This window comes from Mugil cephalus, chromosome 11 (assembly GCF_022458985.1).
Source record: "Mugil cephalus isolate CIBA_MC_2020 chromosome 11, CIBA_Mcephalus_1.1, whole genome shotgun sequence".
Taxonomy (NCBI): Eukaryota; Metazoa; Chordata; class Actinopteri; order Mugiliformes; family Mugilidae; genus Mugil; species Mugil cephalus.
This window is the reverse complement of record NC_061780.1, coordinates 9692253-9711598: the sequence shown is the minus strand read 5'-3', so window position 1 is coordinate 9711598 and position 19346 is coordinate 9692253. Positions and strand designations below refer to the sequence as shown.

Genomic DNA, 19346 nt, shown 5'->3' with positions numbered 1-19346 from the left:
TCAGCTGGACTTGTAGAATTTCTTGAAGACGTTTCGCCACTCATCCGAGTGGCTTCTTCAGTTCTGATAAACTAGTGGGAAATTGAGGTTTAAATAGGAAAAACTCTGTGGGTAACACCCACTGGTCAAGCAAGTTCCTGGTGGGTGTTACCCACAGAGTTTTTCCTATTTAAACCTCAAGTCCAGCTGACCTTATTCAACACTTTTTTGGACAATACACTGTATATTCCACCAGTAGGCTTCTTTTGTTTGAATAGATTTCGCCAACATAACAATTATTGATGGTGTCCTTTGACAATGAAAAATATTCCTGTTGCAAATCCCAACAGGCCCAGACTCAGGCCCACTCCACAGAAAATATATGGTCCTAGATTTTGATGATCGCTTCTGATGATTTCTACATCTGTAGAAGAAATGAAGGTGAAATTAAAATTCTACAGACAAAATGAAACAGTGCATTTTTAGATTTAGGTGTCTTCATAAGGAAATATTCACCCCAGATTCTTGTTCTGGGCGTCTCCAGCGCTGAGTGCTCCACAGTACAGCTGTAAACGTCGCCCTCGCTCGGCGTGAACGTCAGAGTTGAGAACTGGCGGAAGGTTTGATCGTCATTGGGGTAATATCGACTGAGTGATGTCCCCACTGAAATTGGCTGGTCATTTTTGGTCCAGCTGACTTTGATTGAAGGTGGGTAGAAATAATTTACTAAGCAGATGAGTGTGTTTTCAACTCCCAGCTCAACATCTTCAGAGGGGAAGAGGATAGCCTCAGGAGGGTCTAAATTCGACAAATACAATGGAAAATAAATGACTAAAAATACATAATTCCTAAAATATGATATTAATGCTTGTAATGTACCTTTTTCTTCTTGTGGATGTTTTTCTTCCACAGCATAAAGTTCTGTAAATTCCAGACAGAATTCCTTGTTGTCCAAAGCATCTTTTAGGAGGCTCAAACCCACCAAAACTTGACCTGGGTCCGGGTCAATAAAACGTGGCACAGTGTACACAATTTCCTTTTTCGGAAAATCGGCATATAACATCTCTTCCCCATCAAACTCGAACAATATTTCAGCCGAGCCATTCACAAAGCAGCCCATAACATATGTAATGTCATGGGGAACTGGTGAAAAACACAGATAAACAGATTAAAACACACATACAGCATGAACAGTACAGTACACTATCCTGTTACTGAAAATGTTTTGTTTCTTTCAGACAGTTGTAGATTTGTAATGTGTTTATAACTGCACTAGGACAAAAGAGTAGTATTATTTTTAAATTGTTAGATTACCAGCCGCGCTTACCTTGTGAGAAGGCACAGAAGGTGTTGAGGATCAGGATTACAGCAACAGATGAGCACTTCATGTCAAAGCTGCAGGTAGTCGTTAACAAAAGTAGATTCCTGTTTTGTTTCCTTGATTTACAGAGAAAACAGGAAATTCACAGGCGCGTGTTCAAATTAAGTACAAAACTGGAGCAAGAAAGCACTGGAAAAACCTGTAATATATTATTAAATTAACAACTATTAAACTGTACAGAAAAACCCATGAGCTAAAGCTAAGACATCGAATAATACAGTTATATAGTTAGGGAAGAGAGCTCTAACACAGCTTCCTGTATTTTTTTCAGTGTGGATTAAAAAAAAGCAGTCCAACTGGTTTTGAGGCTAAAACATTTCTGATCTTCCAGAGAATGTCAATAAAGCTTTAAACGTCTGCCAAAAGTAGGAGACAATAAAAACAATCAGAAGGATTTATTTATTCTTCAGTGCATTTTTTCCATTGCGTGAGTTTCTAGTATCATTTATTTTGGTTGAGAAGGAGGAAATAAAAAATCTAAGGAGGGACCCAACACCAGGTTACATACCGAAGAGTGCAGCATTTGTTTATAAGAAAGGTGAGTGCAGCAGGTGCAAGAAAGGACAAGAAGGAAGAGACCTTGGGCAGAGTGAGGAGCCTGAGCCTGAGACAATCTGTTTAGAGGAACTAAGTGGGCAATGACTTTCATAGCAATTATTTTTGAGACATTTTATCTAAAAATGTCTGATTTTGATAATGCTAGTGGAAATGACAGTGGTTGGGATTCATTGTCTGAAACTAATGCTGTGTTAAAATGCAACTCAATGAGTTTGTGGATATGATATGGGAAGTAGTGTAGACAATGAACTTGGACTTTCCACTTTCGAGGTTGTGAATACCACAAGAGTTACCACAACAATACTACAACATTTCATCTGGGTCAATATATAATTATGACTTTTGAGTTTCGCATAGTTGACAGGTATGATAGCTGATTGCATTTTGTCTGTTGTCAGGCCTAAAATCAACATAGCCACGTATAACCTACATGACATTTTTACGGAAAGATTCTTCTAAATATCATATATGCAATTGGGTAAACTGAAACTGAAAGTTATTTATAAATGTATTGTCAACACTGTTGACATGAGATAAATCCACACTTGACTCAAACATTACATTATATCATATGTAATTAAGAAAGAGGAGAAACAACATAGGTCAGTCATGTGAGTTAAATTTAACACACTTCCTTGAGAGGTGTAATATAATGTGTAAGTTATGCCTATAACTATGGATCGAGACCGAACGATGACCGTCACCATGGTCATCACCTTGAATGATGCCCTCATCCCCCTATCTTTGAGACCTATATATCAACAATGTCATGTGACTGACCATATGAGGTGTAGCTCGCCGCCCATATAAGCACCAGGTGGGCACGTCGCTTCCTCCTGCTGGAACGCCTCAGCCGGTTCTGAGCATCAAAGAGATGGTGACGGTCATCATTCGGTCTCAAGATCCATAGTTATAGGCATAACTAATGATGTATTTCGACCTCACTCAGACAGTCACCACGGTCATTACCTTGGATGATTAGTGCCAGCAGAGGACTCCCCTTCCTCACAACCTTGCCAGCAACTGAAAGCAGAACGGCAGAACCCAAAGGTGCAGGTCACCACGCTGATTCTGTAGAACCTGGAGAATGTGCAGGTCCAGGTTATCTCTGACAGAGGAATGCCCTTTAAGGCAACCCAGAAAGTGGCAACTCCCCTGGTGGAATGAGGTACCACATGCCCCAGGATTGGGATACCCTGATCCAAGTAGGCCTCAACAATGGTATTGACAATCCAATGGGCAATCTTTGCTTAGACACAGGATGACAAACATTCTGTCACCCAAAACAGACAAACAACTGAGAGTGTGAGCGCCTCAAAGGCTGAGTGCGTGCAACATAAGCCCTCAACACCCTGACCGGGCACAAAGCAAGCGAACCAGTGTCCTCCTGTAACAGGGACTGACCAGGCTGAAAGGCGCTGATGTCAATCACCTGGTTGACCATTTGAGGGTTCACCACCTTTGGCAGAAATGAAGGGTTCAGCCATAGAGACACCCCTGAGTCATTGGCCTTCCACCACAAACAGGTTTCACTAACAGACAAAGCATGTAGTTCACTTACCCTCTTGGTCGAGCACACAACCAAGAAAGCCGTCTTGTAGGTCAAGGACTTAAGGCTTCTCAGGACGGCCTCCACTAAGTTGTGAGAGAGGGACTGAGAAGGGCCCAGGCCCAAAGCTGCAAAACCCCTGGTTTGGGGTGCCAGATTTGACCCCCTACCTGGGAGAGAAGGTCTACCTTGACTGCCAGGGCCCATGGTTAGCTGTGAACCAGACAAAGAAATGTGGAGCACCAATGTTTCCTGGGCCACCTGGGACTACTAACAGTACCCTGTAACGGCCCTGAGCCACCCAGTTGAGCAACTGAGGAATCGGAGAGAAAGGTGCAAAAGCATATAACAACCTTTCTGGCCAAACTGAAAGTGGACTAGCTCTAGTCTCCTGCCAAGACGAAACTGATCCAGGAGGGCCAGATATTTCATCACCTCTGAGGGGTGAGGGACGGCAACATTGTGAGGGAGTTCAAAAGGAGACCCACAAAAACTGCCTCCTGCCTCAGTTCGACGTTGCACTTCGTCACACTTATCTTGAAACCCAAGGACTGCACATGTGAGATCACTCTCTGTGTGTCTTCCAGGACCTGGCTGTGGGATGGAGTGCAGATCAGCCAGTCGTCCAAGTAGGGGAGGATCTTTATTCCTGACAACTGGAGAGGAGACAAGGCTGTCTCTACCACCCTGGTAAACACAAGTGGTGAGAGGGAAAGGCCAAATGGCAGGACCTTGAATTAAGAAGCTTGACCCTGAAAGGTAAAACGACAGAAGGGTCTGTGAAGCGGATGGATTGGCACATGAAAGTATGCATCTTTTAGGTCCACTGATGTGAACCATTCGCCTCTCTCCACGACTTCCAGGATCTGAGACCTACTCAGCATCCTGAATGAGAGACCTTGTATGTATGCATTCAGTCATGCAGTCATATGTACCCTGGAGAAAGGAGTGGGGCGCTGCCAAACTGTGTCTTGTACCCCTTTGACACTGTAGCCAGTACCCAAGGGTCCGACACAGTGCGTTCCCAGCTTTTCAGGCAAAGCCGGGAGCAAGCCTTGGTGGCTGACTGTGACTGGGACCCCTGCCGTCGCAACTGCGGTAGGCGAGAAGTACCAGAAGCTGGGAATGCTGACCCCTGTCGCCTGAAACCCATGGTTCCTGGCGAGTCCAGGATGACTGAGGGGCAGGCTGGGAGCCCCTAGGTTTCCACCTGGCAGCAGCCGCACCAGGTGGAAACTCCTAATATTTTCGGGTGGAGATGTGTATGCCAACTGAACCTTTCTTCATGACATCATTGCTGCTGACATAGAAGCACCAACATCCCTTGTGAGTTGACAGTGGGTGACAAGAGCCAGTCAATCAGACCCATGGTGTCTCATGGTGTCATCTGGATTGCCTGTTCTCCGAAGAGCTCCCAATAAAATAGCCAGACATCCCCAGAACGGGCTGCTCGTGTGGCTGCGTTATACATCCGACACACTAGTCTTCAGTCTTTTCGCACTCTTTCACTGGACAGTGTGGGTTTGTAGTCACATGCTCTGGCCCTAGGCATGTCAGGGCTGCCATTTCCCATTCTCGTGGAGGCATAGTGCACGCCGCCTCAGGGGGAGTGGACTTAGGCCAGTCTGATGCAACAGCACCCTTAGACAGGTAGTCACCCCCAGGGGTGCATCTCTGTTTGCATGAAGAAAGAGAACATCGTGTAAGTCTGCACCATCCCTATCAGTGGATGGGAGTGGGGATGTAGATATTGAGAATTAAGTGATTTTGACGGCATGGGGAAGCAGAACAAACGAGGTAATGAAGTGCATCATGTAACAATCCACACCTGCCATAGAGGAAGGGAAACTGAACTTTCACCTATAAACTTCATATGGTTATTTTCATCTAGGAAGTCAAGTCTTGTGCAAAATAGAGACTAAACAAATGTGGTGTTGAAGCAACACTGTACAGACACCAATCTTTCAGTGATTTTGTTTTTCAGCTTCTAGTCTACAGTAAGAGAAGAAACAAAGATAGAATTTTCTCATGAAATGAGTGACACTCATTTAATCATTATTTAAATCACTTTAATATATTTGAACTGTCAAAGCCAATACACGGACAATTAACTGCATATGTTAAAAAAATGAATCATGTGTTAGTTTAGGAAGCAATATGATTGACAAAATAACTTTACATCCTACCCATGTCATCATACATTTTTAGACTTTTATCATTTACGCACACAAACCTGAAAACTTGAGCCTCATGTTTCCTCAACTTGGTCATTCTGAGGTTGTGCAAGGGTCTCCTCATTTTACACTCTTTGTCCACCTAGAAACACTGATTACCAGTCAGTCTCTCTTGTGTTGAATCTGTGTAAAATCAGCTGGAAGTTTTTGTATCAATGGAAAAGGGGAGGTCCAACAGGCCGTCAAGACCATCGAGGACAAAGAGGAGAAGAAGGGAAAAGCTGAGCCAGTATTTCCTTTGCTGTGCTGTGCATCTTTTGTGAACCAATCAGTCGTGGCCTAAACCATGACTGAAGCTGGGAACAGAGATTTCTGTACATTCATCAATTTCACGTGTGTTAAAAAAAAATGGTGAAAAGCTGTGACACATTTTGGCCACTTGGGGGAAGTAAAACAACGTCTGACACTTATTGTTTTAAAGTTCTTACATAGAAGGTTGGCACACAGTTCCTCGTTTATACATATTATGCACAGATACACAGATACAAGCCTTTAAGATGCTGGAAACTGAGATTATTATCATTATTTTTTTTCCAGATTCTTTATGTTTCAAAGATAAACACAAAAAACTTCTGTCCATCTCTTCCTCCATATACTGGCATATTACAACTATACAAATAAACTGTAATTGATTTACAAATGTGTTTCGGTACACTGAAATTAAAAAAAAAAAAAAAAAAAAACTAAACTAAAAAGACACCACACATTAGGTACATAGTTATGTCCATAGCTATAAAATATATTTATGAGAGAAACATTCATTGAGGAAAACAGTCAGATAAATGAATATGGGTCAGCTGTTTTCTGTACACGTTTGTTATACGAACAGGACAGCAACAATGTAGGAACTGGTTTGCATTGTTATCTGAGACTGAACAGTCAAATTCATTTTATAGTGTACTGTATGAACAAATACACCATTTAGGCATCTACTGTACATAGACAAAAAGGACAAACAGTGAATCATTTCAGAGACTTTCCATTAGCTTCAACATCAGTTGTATTCTCTTCCCACAGGCTTCGCTGACTTAAAGTGTGTTGTCTGGATATAAAACCTGTAGAACAGATAAATAAACTTTTATACCAAAAATTCCAACAAAGAGAAGAGAAGAAAATCACTAAATGTTGACACATACATCAGTCGTTGGCACCGGCGTCCGCCCTGCAAAAACAAAACAAAAAAAAACTCAATTTATAAACAGGTCTAGTAGGAACCTGTTAATTTGGCTAAACTACATTCATTAAATGAAGAATTCCAGACTTAGTTAATCAGAATAAATCAGAATAAATCTCTCACCGGCAGATTTCTTTTTGTAGTAAATCAGTCCACCAACTGAAAACACCAGACCCAGCAGCAGGCCTGCCGCCCCAACAGAGATCTTATTCACCACTGAATCAGGCAATGGGTCTGACAACAGATTTATCACAAGCAATGATTAGATTCATACATTATATGTCCATTATTATTTATGTTCAAGTTACATGTATGTTTCCATATTTATGTCATAAAGGGGGTATGTTTCAGTCAAAATTACATATAGTAATGTCCAACTAAAGCTTTAAAACATAATGTATGTAATAAAGTGTAAAGCACAGTTTATTTCACTCAAACAAAAGTGCAATAAATGGTAAATTCATCTTTTCCTGTGCACATTCTTACCCCAGTTAGTAACCTTGGGCTCCATGAGGCTGGCGTGCTCCACCATACAGGATATCCTTTCTCCAGGTGTAGGTGTATACTCCAGATAGGAGTGGATCTGGTAGAGCCAGTTCCCATTGGGCAACTCATCCGTGGACGACACATCAGAGGTATCCTTTTTTCCATTTCTCAACCACGTCACTCTGATTTGTTTAGGATAGAAATTGTATGCACTGCAGATGAGCATGCCTGGATACTTGCCACCTGTCGCTTTAACTGACCTCAGGTCTATGTAGGGCTCGACTAGGAGAAATAAAACCAGAGACCAAAAATACTGTCATACCTTTACTCGCAGAATTTATAATTATAATAAATGACACCTACAGCCTTTTACACTGCCTGGCCAAAAAAAGTCACCACCAGTGGCAGTGTTTTCTCTCAGTGGGTAGAGCACTCTCCCCATGTGTTGATGCTACAGTCCTCGCTGCAGGCGGCCCTGGTTTCAATCCCACACCGAGCGGCCTTTCCTATGTATTGTTCCCCCCTCTCTGCCTCCCCATCTCCTGTCACTCTCCACTGTCCTGTCCATTAAAACCCAAAAAAAAGTCAAAAACACATTTCTTCCTCCAAGATCATGGTTCCCCACTATCCTTCCAGTTTTTAATAATGCGTTGGACAGTTCTTAACCCAATTTTAGTTGCTATTTTCTCTGCTTGATGCATGCAAGTGATTTGACCCTTCTCAAACATCTTTTCCACGACCATGGGATGTGTCTTTCCTCGTGGTTGTCTAAGAAATAAGAAGCTACTCGTTTCTTTAGTTGGGCTTAAATAACCTGTTTCCATCTGAAAGATTATCACCCATGCAGTAATTATCCAATAGGAGGTTCGTACCCACTTGCTTACCTAAATCCAGGTAGCAACTTTTTTTTGGTCAGGCAGTATATATTTGTATAATATACTTCATTTTTGATGTTACACAATTTGTCTTTAAAGCAAAAGCTCTGCATTTTGCTTTAAATACAGTTCTCTGTGATAATCACCTGGGCTCAGGAGGTTATTATATGCTAGTGGAGCGTTACTTTTGCAGAGTTCTGTTTTCCACTTCTGTGTCCTCACAAAAAGTGGACTCTTGTTGAGCCCATCTGCCAAGTCTTTTGCTTTCTTTGTGAAGCCAATCATTTTCCCCAAGGTGCTGTTGTATTGGGCTACCAGCACCTTGTTGAAGAGGTACTGTTCCAGATACAAAGCATCGTGACCATCGTAGGAACTAAACTGGCAACGAATCAACCCGTGACCATAGAGAGCACCTGAAAATATGTGGTTTAGATGGATAGTTAGAGTTCATCATGTTTGTTAGTTTTCATATTCCAAAGCTAGGAGAGAGCTATCAAGATTTTTTTTTAAAGTGTATTTCCTCTTTCTTAGTAGCCTCTCAAATGAAGCGTTTGTGCAATGCAGTAACTTACCTCCTGTTGTTGAAAACACTTGAAGCAGCACAAACACAGTGAAAAAGCTGTGACCACACGACATCTTGTCGAATAAGTAAAAGTGATCCGACCGATTACCTCACCAGGTAAAAAATACCCAAAGTTGAGTTCTGAAAAACAAACAATGAGGAAATTAGGTCATGGCAATGAGGTCATGGCAGTCCAAATGGTGTTTAAAGGTCTTTTGGACACTCCTGTCATTGTCTAATCATTGATTTTCTTGTGGCATGGGTGAAATATATATCAGGCAGCAAGCTGACAATGTTGTCCTTGCAGTTGATGTGTTAGGAGCAGGAAATAGACAAGTGTAACATTAATTAACTTTTTGTATATAGCATATATCAAAAACACGATATTATAAACTGCTTTACACTTGTGATTGTCTCAACTTCTATAACTGCTTGCCCTCCAGCTGACACTCTGGACCGGTCTCCAGTTTATTGCAGGGCTAACACGAAGAGGCAGACAACCATTGACGCCTAAGAGCCTAACAAACCTTACGAGCATGTCTCTGGACGGTGGGAGGATGCCAGAGTACATGCTGAGAACATGCCAACTCCACACAGAAAGGCCCCAGTCAGATTCGAACCCACCTATCAGTGCCAGGACGAGAATTTCATTCTCAACTTGGCCTTGTACCTTTGAAAAAAATATCTGCCATAAGGCCACAGTGGCCTTGATGACCTGCGGTTTTGCGTTTTTGTAGTCTGTCTCTTGTCTGTCAACACGGCTTTAACACCCCAGCGTCTATTCAGGAAAAATACGTCTTTTGATGTCGACGTGGCTTCGATGTGATCAAGAATGCCACGTCGACCTGGGTTTTTCTCTCTGATGTTGGTCATTTTGTCACTCGACGGCCTGACAGACGCTATCATTGTAGAAGCTTCAGCTCAAAACCAAGTTTTGGTCTACTCCCATGAACACGGATCTCTGAAGGACAGATTTTCATCAAATGTGTTGTTACACATCGTGACTTGGTGAACATCATGTTTGGGAAATTGCATCGATTGGGGAATACATGTGTGACTGTGTTCATATACAGCTTGTATAGCGATCTCCCACAGTTTTCTAACAATCATGGCAGCGCTTTGCATCCGAGGAGAAGAACAGATTTGGCGGCAAATATTGTGCACTGTACAGGACACAGTGATTTATTTTAATATTGACAGCCTATTGTAGGAACGGGGATTTGACGGGTCCATTCTTCAGGTCATCAACAAACTGCAACGTTATCTGCAATGTACGCGATGACGTATGAGGGAGGAAAAAACAGGCATGCAGCTCTCAGCGCACCAACGGCAAGTCGACCCGGGTCTGAAAATGCATGTCCAGGATTTTCGATGTGAAAGTGGTATAAAATAGGAATTTCAGCATACAGGGCCTAAGTTCATTGCTGTTAAATAAGCATTGCTTGTACTGTAACGTTATGTCCTAACAATGTTGACCCACTTTTAACGTGCCAAGTACTGCCTGCAGCTTGTAACAAACACTAATTAGCTGGCTGTCAAGTTTTTCCTTTGTCGAGCTTTAAGCGTATGATCATGGATGTTACTACTGTTGTTCCTGCCGTAATATGATACGTGATATGTGTTGGCTGTTCATAACCACTTTTTTAATCTCTACAGTTAGCATTGTTTTGCTCAAATTTGCTTGTAATTTAATATTTCAGATCTTGAGACATGAGATTGCTTTTTTAAAAATAAAATGTCAGAAATGTTTTCTTTGTCATCTATTTAGTTCATTTTATTTCCTCAATAATTTTCTTTGATTGAGAAATTGGTCTGGGCTGCATGCTAGTATATGTTCCGTTTATATTTTGATGCACTCCAGGCTCAGTTTTGATTAATCAAAAATCTGTGTAGTAGTACAGTCTGAAGATGCTCTTGCCCATTTGGCATCAATTGAACAAAAACTATTGGAGGATATAATTTTTTTTTAAACTTAATTTTTTATTTTTTTCAATCAATAAAAACAGATACAAAAATACAAAAACACACACAAGGGGGGCAAACACTACTTTGTCACATAAAGATGTCATTTTGTCCATCTTACGGCATACAGCTCTGTTTTGATTCTAAGACTGTAGGTTATTTGTTCCATTGATCAAATTTCTTCTACAATGTCCAGCCAGTGGTTCAGTCTAGGCGGGTCAGCTCTCAGCCAGCTTCTTGAAATGGCTTTGGTTTAATATGCTTTACAGTTTTTGAAGTGAGTTTAATATGTTTTACAGTTTTTTGAAGTGAGTGATGGATTGAAAAGATTAGATATTTTCAGTGTTCTTTACCTGCTAGATAGGAGGGGAGACTCCAGTCTTCCTCAGAAGTGTCATTAGTCCTTAAATTAAATTCATTATGATGTGAACTTACAATCATTGTTTTATTTTATGGCTTTTGGTGTTTGTGCCCTCAAAAAATTGACAACACAAAAGGCCAAGTGTCCTTGCCCCTAAAATGACAAAATTCCAGTCCTGATCAGTGCTAACCACTGCGTCACTGTGCCACCCATAAAATGTGATTAAATACAATAAAATGAAAAGTACAAAGTACAAATAAACTTATGAGAATGATCAGTCAATAAAATATACCATATGCCCCTAACTCATCATGACACTCATCATATTTTTTGACAGGAATGGCAAAGACACGGTGAAAATGCAGATGTTGTGGGACGTTCCTGATCTTCAGTGATCAGTACCTATTAAAAGTGGTACAAGGAAGGAAAAGCGGTGAACTGGTGATAGAGCGGCCAAGACTCACTGACCCTTATGGGGAGTGAAGGCTGGCTAATGCATAGCTCAAATTCCTGAAGAAATTAATGGGGGTTCTGGTGGAAAGGTCTCAGAACACACAGTGTGTCTTACCTTTGGGCAGTGTAGCCACAAATCATCAGGGTGATCATGCTAATCCCTGTTTCCTGCCAAAGGTGTCGAAGCTGTACCGCAGAGTAATGGAGGAAGGTGATGTGGTCTGGCTGACCGGGTGTGTGTACGTCACTTATCTGGGCATATGTCACCAGGATGTAATGGGTGAATGTTATTCAGATCCTCTACAGTGATTTGCAGTAAGATGAATGTATTTCAATAAAATGTACAATGTTTCACTGATTTATTCAAATACATACAGTAGTAGCATTCTTTCTCATTTTCTGTTACATAGCTAGTTTTATATTTTAACATTTCTTGCAATCATCACAATACCTAATAAGATAAAATCCAACATATTGTCTTTAATGTGATTTTATCTGCATACAGTTACCCATTAATATCATTAGCTAGAGGCAGAATACTTGTAAATGCTAGTAAGTGAAAAAAGGTAAATACAATATACTGTATATTCCACCATTAGGGATCTTTCGTTTGAATAGATTTCGCCAACATAACAATTATTGATGGTGTCCTTTGACAATGAAAAATATTCCTGTTGCAAATCCCAACAGGCCCAGACTCAGGCCCACTCCACAGAAAATATATGGTCCTAGATTTTGATGATCGCTTCTGATGGTTTCTACATCTGTAGAAGAAAAGAAGGTGAAATTAAAGTCTAACAGACTAAATGAAACAGTGCATTTTTAGCTTTAAGTGTCTTCATAAGGAAATATTCACCCCAGATACTTGTTTTGGGCGTCTCCAGCGCTGAGTGCTCCACAGTACAGCTGTAAATGTCGCCCTCGCTCGGCGTGAACGTCAGAGTTGAGAACTGGCGGAAGGTTTGATCGTCATTGGGGTAATATCGACTGAGTGACGTCCCCTCTGAAATTGGCTGGTCATTTTTGGTCCAGCTGACTTTGATTGAAGGTGGGTAGAAATTATTTACTAAGCAGATGAGTGTGTTTTCAACTCCCAGCTTAACGTCTTCAGAGGGGAAGAGGATAGCCTCAGGAGGGTCTAAAGTGGTTCAATAGACAAATACAATGGAAAATAAATGACTAAAAATACATCATTCCTAAAATATGATATTAATGCTTGTAATGTACCTTTTTCTTCTTGTGGATGTTTTTCTTCCGCAGCATAAAGGGCTGTTAATGCCAGACATCTTTCCTTGTTAGCCAAAGCATCTTTTAGGAGGTTCAAACCCACCAAAACTTGACCTGGATCCGGGTCAATAAAACGTGGCACAGTGTACACAATTTCCTTTTTCGGGAAATCAGCATATAACATCTCTTCACCATCAAACGCAAACAATATTTCAGCCGAGCCATTCACAAAGCAGCCCGCAACATATGTCATTTCATGGTGAACTGGTGAAAAACACAGATAAACAAATTAAAACACACATACAGCATGAACAGTACAGTACACTATCCTGTTACTGAAAATGTTTTGTTTCTTTCAGACAGTTGTAGATTTGTAATGTGTTTATAACTGCACTAGGACAAAAGAGTAGTATTATTTTTAAATTGTTAGATTACCAGCCGCGCTTACCTTGTGAGAAGGCACAGAAGGTGTTGAGGATCAGGATTACAGCAACAGATGAGCACTTCATGTCAAAGCTGCAGGTAGTCGTTAACGAAAGAAGATTCCTGTTTTGTTTCCTTGATTTACAGAGAAAACAGGAAATTCACAGGTGCGTGTTCAAATTAAGTACAAAACTGGAGCAAGAAAGCACTGGAAAAACCTGTAATATATTATTAAATTAACAACTATTAAACTGTACAGAAAAGTTTAAAAGTTAAAAGTTAGGGAAGAGAGCTCTAATAGAGCTTCCTGTATTTAGTTTTTACAAATTTCACTATCATAGTTCAGTAAGTATCGAACACGTGTATATAATAACATGTAAAACTACATGAAAGACAGACAATCTGTTTAGAGGAACAAAGTGTGCAATGACTTTTAGACATTTTATCTAAAAATGGCAAAAATGTCTCATTATGATAATGCTAATGGAAATGACAGTGGTTGGGATTCATTGTCTGAAACTAATGCTGTGTTAAAATGCAACTCAATGAGTTTGTGGATATGATATGGGAAGTAGTGTAGACAATGAACTTGGACTTTCCACTTTCAAGGTTGTGAATACCACAAGAGTTACCACAACAATACTACAACATTTCAATAGCTCCACAAACCACAGCCTCTACAGTCTAATGAACATCTGGGTCAATATATATAATTGCAGGACTTTTGAGTTTTGCATAGTTGACAGGTATGACAGTTGACAGGTTTGATACACTGTAAACCCGAATAAGTAAGCAGTACTCAAAAAAGCGAGGCAATCGTTACTGATTAATCCAACTCAAATATAAAAACTAAACTAACTCAAAATATTTTTCACCATACGATTAAAATAATATAATTATAATTTATAGAACTAAATCATGTTGAATATAAAAACAGTTATTCAAGTTCAATAAACTCAAAATTTAGCTTTTTATTTTTCAAAGATATTAATTAACCGAACAGAATAAGCTTAAGTAGAAAAACACATACAAACACGTTTTATAAACTCAATATTAGTCTTTTTGGTTCTTTTTTTTTTTTTAAATCTTTTAACTAACCACACCTCAAAATAAAACTTACCCCAAAACTTAAAAATATTTGTAAGTACATTGAGTCCTACTAACTTAAAAAAAAAAAAAAAAAAAAAAACTGGACTATCTGGTTGTAAAACAAAGGTTTACATTTGTTTTAAACCTTGAACTTCAAGGTTTATAGCTTTGGAAAATAAATTGAAACATATTTTCAGAACTGAATAAACAATAAGTCCTCAGAGGGAAATGAGGTCCCATACAATACAATACAATACAATACACAAAGAACATTTACATGATAAAATGTGAAATTACATGAACAAATAGGCCTGTGGAGTAACTTGAACACTGTTAAACAGTAGTCAACATGGACACTGTTCATATCATCAAGTCATTCTTGAGTGTCTGCAGCCTGGGTGACAATTTACAGTCATCCAGACCAAGTAAGACTTTCTGAATGAACTCAAAAGTGTTGGTCAGCCCTTGGGGATAGCTCAGATGTAGCACATAGATTAGGCCAAACATTATGGCTGACCACCACATCACCTTCGAGGACAACGGAGATTTTCACTGGGTGGTAGTGGACTGAACTCAAGGTACTTTCGTTGATGGTTGTAAGGAGGGCCACCGTTGCATCTGCAACATCTGGCTTCTCTAAATCATCTTAAAAGAATGAAGAGAGATTATACACATCAATTAATCATGTCTACTGAAACACAATGGGCACTAAGGGTGTGGGAAGCAAATTATTTAGATTACAGTTAAATGTCATAAAAAAATGCTGTGTACACAAGTCCGATGGACCTCTCTTCATTTTACCGCCTTGTCACAGAGAAGGTGAGATGACTTGGAAGTGTGGCATTACAGGTCTATTGACTTATATGACATTGTCTGCAAAATCAGCACAGACTTTACAGGTTTCAAAACATCTCTCAAAATGAAAAAAGATCTCACAAAATGTTGATGTTGAAGAAACAAAATCAAAATATTAATGTGTTAATAATACAGACAGGGCTCGACTTTACTTTATTGGGACCTACCACGCATGTTCTGTAAAATCCAGAGTCTTCCTCCTGCAGATACACAGGAAGGGCATGTAGGACAGTGGTACGCCTTGTGTACACATCATGTAATAAACATAGACAGTAAATGAGAGCGAATGAGCACCAGCTTCAATAAAGTAGGTTAATCAGAGAAATAAAAAGTTATTTACTTTACATAACCACCGTTGAGCACAAACAGACGCAGCCCCAGCAACCCCAGCCTGTTTTGCCACAGCGCCTGATCCTGTTGGAGTACGGACTAATCTGGTACACTGGTAAACCCCAACATTACACAAAGAATTAACCTGTGAAATGTTTAATTACCTGTTCATTGTGCACCTTGAAAAGGCCAGCCAAAGCATCTGTAATCTTTCCAGTTTTGGACGCCTTCTGTCTGAATAAGGTCATCAAACGTGGAGTTTGATGAAGATAAAGCTCTGCGTAGAATGTATTAGGCAGGTTCTGGTTTGTTATGTGTTGGGACTCTGCACATACCTACATTTAATAAAAGTAAAGAGACAGTACAGTAACATCAATTATTTATTTAAAGATTAATAAAATTAAGCAAAACTACACATGACACACAATAGCAAAGGAAAAACAGGTGAAAAAGATATTACCTCAGACTGCATCTGAAGAGCAGGCCAGAGTCCATTAGCTGTTTGACTGGTGGGCAGGACATCACTATAGTCTTTCGCCGCAAGGCAAACGTGGTCTGCATCATCTTACTAATGAGAGGTAGGTTTCTCTCTGTCTTCTTTACTTTTTCAACAATTACCTGCCTCAGATGTTCAAGGCTTGAGGGATCCTCTCCTTGGGGAAAGTTGGGCAGAAAGTTGACTTCTGCACGCTTAGGTCTTTTAATGTTGGAGTGAGAAGGCACAAGAACCTCCGCTACCATTGCTATCGCTTTATCACTTGGGTAAGCCTTGAAACCGTATATAGCAGATGCAAGTTTTTCTAAAATATCGTGCTTTTGGTCTCTTGACAACTTAAGAGGTCTTCCAGTCTTCTCAAATTCAGTATTCCTCAATGTCAACCAAGGAAGTAAGTTTTCCATCAAAGTCTGGATCTTCGTACTGCAATCTGAAGTCAGCATCCAATTCCAATTGTTCTTTTAAAATCTGAATCAGTGCATCAACAGAAGCTGGCCAAGAGCTGAGTTTTACTTTTCTTACACGGTCCATCTCAATGATGCGAAGGACCATGTTTTGTGAGGCTTCGGCTGCCATTGCCCTAATGAATGAAGAAACAGTTCATAGAATAAAAGACTGAGTTTATTCGAAGGAGTGTGTAAAGAACTGTCACGACACTGTCATAACTTTATTGAACTCCTGTATAATAACAATGACTATCAATAATACAGTTTGAATGTCGGCCATTTTAAGAGATAGAGAGACATACGCAGAAAGCAAGTATTTCAAAATAAAAGTCCCTTCAGAATAAAAGTATTTGTAAAACTAAAACTTATGATTAACAGAGACATGGGCACGACGGGGCCAGAGTAAAGCACACTCAAAATTTCTTAAGAAATTTTCTAGTTTACTATTTGTTATGACACTTTTCAATCTGTAGCCTCGCTTAAAGAAAATACTATCTAATAAGGTTATAATATAATACGGTTGGGTCAGAGTCAACTAAACTTAGACTTAGCAGTAGCAGGAGCTAATCAATGGCACAGGGAATTTTTTATTTTATTTTTTTTTTAAATTGCAACAGAACAAGAGGGCAGTAGTTGCTATAATGTCATGAGTGTGTCTGCTATACCTGCTCAATCTTCCTCCACTATTCCATGATCTTTGGCGCAATTGAAGAGCTCAAGCAGCTGCATTCCCTAACACAAGCGATAACTCACTCCACTGAAGCTGGAGTAAAGTGTATGCACGTCAGTATATGCGCGCACACATGGCGCCCCTAACGGACGTATGTTCCCGCGCATAATTCCAAAGTTTTCCTTTAACAGTTACTTAAAACATAGACTACATTACAAACCCAAAACAAAATTTTCACTCACACAGCACTTGCAGTTACCTCACAAATTAGTTTACGTGCTGGTGTGCATTTTAGTATAGCAATTTTTTACAATTACACATTTGCCAAGGTTCAGACTTGACTTGTTAGCTTGCTAACATGACTCACATCGTCTGTGCATGAACACTTTCAAATTCCAAACAAATATTTTAACACATTTATTTTCATGTCTAATACTTACATTTAATCCAATGGCGAAACGTGTCTGAAAATGCAGAAACTCGAATGGCCTTCCTCTCTGTGGGGTGAAGTCTTTCACCTGGGGTGACGCGAGCAGCTCCACGCGGGCGGCACGAGAAACGCACGCAAAAATTTCAAAATAAAAGCGCGTGGACACTTCCGGTGCAAGCGAGTTTGTCTTGATTTATATTTAGTGTGGATGCCCAGCCAGAGGGCATTTTTATTCATTAATATTCGATTTAATATATTTAATTAATTAGTCAACATTATAATATGAAAAGTATTAATTCCTAACATGCAGTATATTGATTTTTGCCAATCTATGAAATTTAGCAACAGATACTGATTCAATAATTCTTCAGAGAGTTTATTTACACATGCTCTTGATTTATTTGGTCAAAATAAGACATATATGATGTCAAAACTGAAAAGTTTTAAGTAACTATGAAGTTATCATTTTAAGTAGTTGTTACATAATCTGTGGAAAAGTTCATATTAATCCAAATATATCAGTTTAGTATACTCAAAACAAGAAAAATGTTACCGGCACTTGTTCAAGTTAGTATAACTCCTTAACAAATTTTAAGTAAGCGTTACTTAATTCATTTAACTAATTTGAGCATTCGGGTTTACAGTGTAGTTGATCGCATTTTGGCTGTTGTCAGGCCTAAAATCAACCACCTATAACTTATCACCACATGGCATTTTTACGGAAAGAAGAGTAAATTGAAAGTTATTTATAAATATATTACCAGGGTATTGGTTTGTGGGACGCAGACACAAATTGTTATATTCCGTATAAAATTTGAAATATTGCCAAGAAAGAAATACTGCGTATGTTTATTTACTTGAACGGATAACAATGGCCCAATGCAACGTGGCAAAGTCTATTTAGTCACTGTTAACTGACCCATTGAAGGAGTCACCTTAACTATAACGTGCACATTTGCCAGCACCTTGGAACATGTTCACCTGTGGTAGTCAGCAGCATAGTAATAAATACACAATACACATCAAACTTGGTGTAGAAGATACTGTGGAATATGGAATATGGAAAGGCCACATTCAATTTACATGAAGTCGGCGTAATAATCGAAGCACATGATGCGTCCTCACTTAAAGCATTCACCATGATTAACAGACATATCATGATCGACCATTATCAACAGTTTCATTTACTCTTCTGTGTTCAACCTGCGACACAAATAAACGGCGACAGACAGACAGCGAGCAAGTTACTTACGTGCGCTTGTAGATGACAGGAGGAGAAACAAAAAGCCGTGACAAACTAACAGAGGGCTCTCTGAGTTTCTGTGTCATTTAGGAGGCGTGGTTGGACAAACCGCTGAATTTACGCTGTGGGTCACTGGCCCATGTCAGCAGCACAAGACGTACAAGACACTCTTAAGAACAAATGTAATCATGACTGTAATGGTAAAGTGAAAGAAATACAATGTAAAGTAGTATGGGTAATAAATAACAATAAATATCAACGGGAGAGTTGCAAGAAAAAAAACGCCCGTGAAGGTGATTAAAAAAAAAAAAAAGATTATGATTTGATCTCAGTGTTGGTGTCTTGAGGTTAGTAACAGTCTTTATCATACATGATTGACTGAATGTCTGATTTGTTTAATTTCAGATAAATTATGCTATTGTTTACTTATTTTCTACATTTTATTATCAGACATACTCAATGGAACAATTACATAGTCACATACATTCTCTGGTCACATCATTAGGTACACTAATGGACAGGAATGCATTATAATAAAACAGTCCTGCACTAAATCCCAATAT

The 19346-nt window shown here is 39.6% G+C and overlaps 3 protein-coding genes across 4 annotated transcripts; all 3 read right to left on the bottom strand.

The window, feature by feature from the left end:
• Nucleotides 1-233: 233 nt before the first annotated feature.
• On the bottom strand, nucleotides 234-1558 carry LOC125015787 (RLA class II histocompatibility antigen, DP alpha-1 chain-like). Its single transcript, XM_047597744.1, has 4 exons — nucleotides 1307-1558; nucleotides 859-1122; nucleotides 496-777; nucleotides 234-403 (listed from the first exon to the last, which is right to left on the bottom strand). The coding sequence occupies exons 1-4, from the start codon at nucleotides 1365-1367 to the stop codon at nucleotides 276-278; spliced, it is 735 nt and encodes a 244-aa protein (XP_047453700.1). The 5' UTR covers nucleotides 1368-1558; the 3' UTR covers nucleotides 234-275.
• A 3956-nt stretch (nucleotides 1559-5514) lies between these two features.
• On the bottom strand, nucleotides 5515-18857 carry LOC125015780 (DLA class II histocompatibility antigen, DR-1 beta chain-like). Of its 2 annotated transcripts, XM_047597736.1 has the most exons (7): nucleotides 18793-18857; nucleotides 8809-8939; nucleotides 8383-8649; nucleotides 7362-7643; nucleotides 6999-7109; nucleotides 6838-6863; nucleotides 5515-6756 (listed from the first exon to the last, which is right to left on the bottom strand). In XM_047597736.1, exons 2-7 carry the CDS (start codon nucleotides 8870-8872, stop codon nucleotides 6730-6732), a joined length of 777 nt encoding a protein of 258 aa, XP_047453692.1. In that variant the 5' UTR covers nucleotides 8873-8939; nucleotides 18793-18857; the 3' UTR covers nucleotides 5515-6729. The 2 variants fall into 2 exon arrangements, with proteins under 2 accessions (XP_047453692.1, XP_047453693.1); XM_047597737.1 differs by lacking the exon at nucleotides 8383-8649.
• LOC125015779 (RLA class II histocompatibility antigen, DP alpha-1 chain-like) lies at nucleotides 10771-17732 on the bottom strand. Its single transcript, XM_047597735.1, has 8 exons — nucleotides 17551-17732; nucleotides 17106-17172; nucleotides 15959-16574; nucleotides 15663-15833; nucleotides 13250-13359; nucleotides 12802-13065; nucleotides 12431-12712; nucleotides 10771-12338 (listed from the first exon to the last, which is right to left on the bottom strand). Exons 4-8 carry the CDS (start codon nucleotides 15698-15700, stop codon nucleotides 12211-12213), a joined length of 822 nt encoding a protein of 273 aa, XP_047453691.1. The 5' UTR covers nucleotides 15701-15833; nucleotides 15959-16574; nucleotides 17106-17172; nucleotides 17551-17732; the 3' UTR covers nucleotides 10771-12210.
• Nucleotides 18858-19346: the final 489 nt, after the last annotated feature.

Coding starts and splice junctions, on each gene's coding strand:
- LOC125015779 (XM_047597735.1), bottom strand. CDS start 15,700: ATGCTTTGGCTGGCCTTTTCAAGGTGCACAATGAACAG. Junction 13,360..15,662: donor TCAAGGTGCACAATGAACAG/GTAATTAAACAT, acceptor CTGTAAATCAAG/GAAACAAAACAGGAATCTTC. Junction 13,066..13,249: donor CTTCTGTGCCTTCTCACAAG/GTAAGCGCGGCT, acceptor GTTTTTCACCAG/TTCACCATGAAATGACATAT.
- LOC125015787 (XM_047597744.1), bottom strand. CDS start 1,367: ATGAAGTGCTCATCTGTTGCTGTAATCCTGATCCTCAACACCTTCTGT. Junction 1,123..1,306: donor CTTCTGTGCCTTCTCACAAG/GTAAGCGCGGCT, acceptor GTTTTTCACCAG/TTCCCCATGACATTACATAT. Junction 778..858: donor ACATCCACAAGAAGAAAAAG/GTACATTACAAG, acceptor TGTCGAATTTAG/ACCCTCCTGAGGCTATCCTC.
- LOC125015780 (XM_047597736.1), bottom strand. CDS start 8,872: ATGTCGTGTGGTCACAGCTTTTTCACTGTGTTTGTGCTGCTTCAAGTG. Junction 6,864..6,998: donor CTACAAAAAGAAATCTGCCG/GTGAGAGATTTA, acceptor TTGTTTTTGCAG/GGCGGACGCCGGTGCCAACG. Junction 6,757..6,837: donor CGCCGGTGCCAACGACTGAT/GTATGTGTCAAC, acceptor TCTGTTCTACAG/GTTTTATATCCAGACAACAC.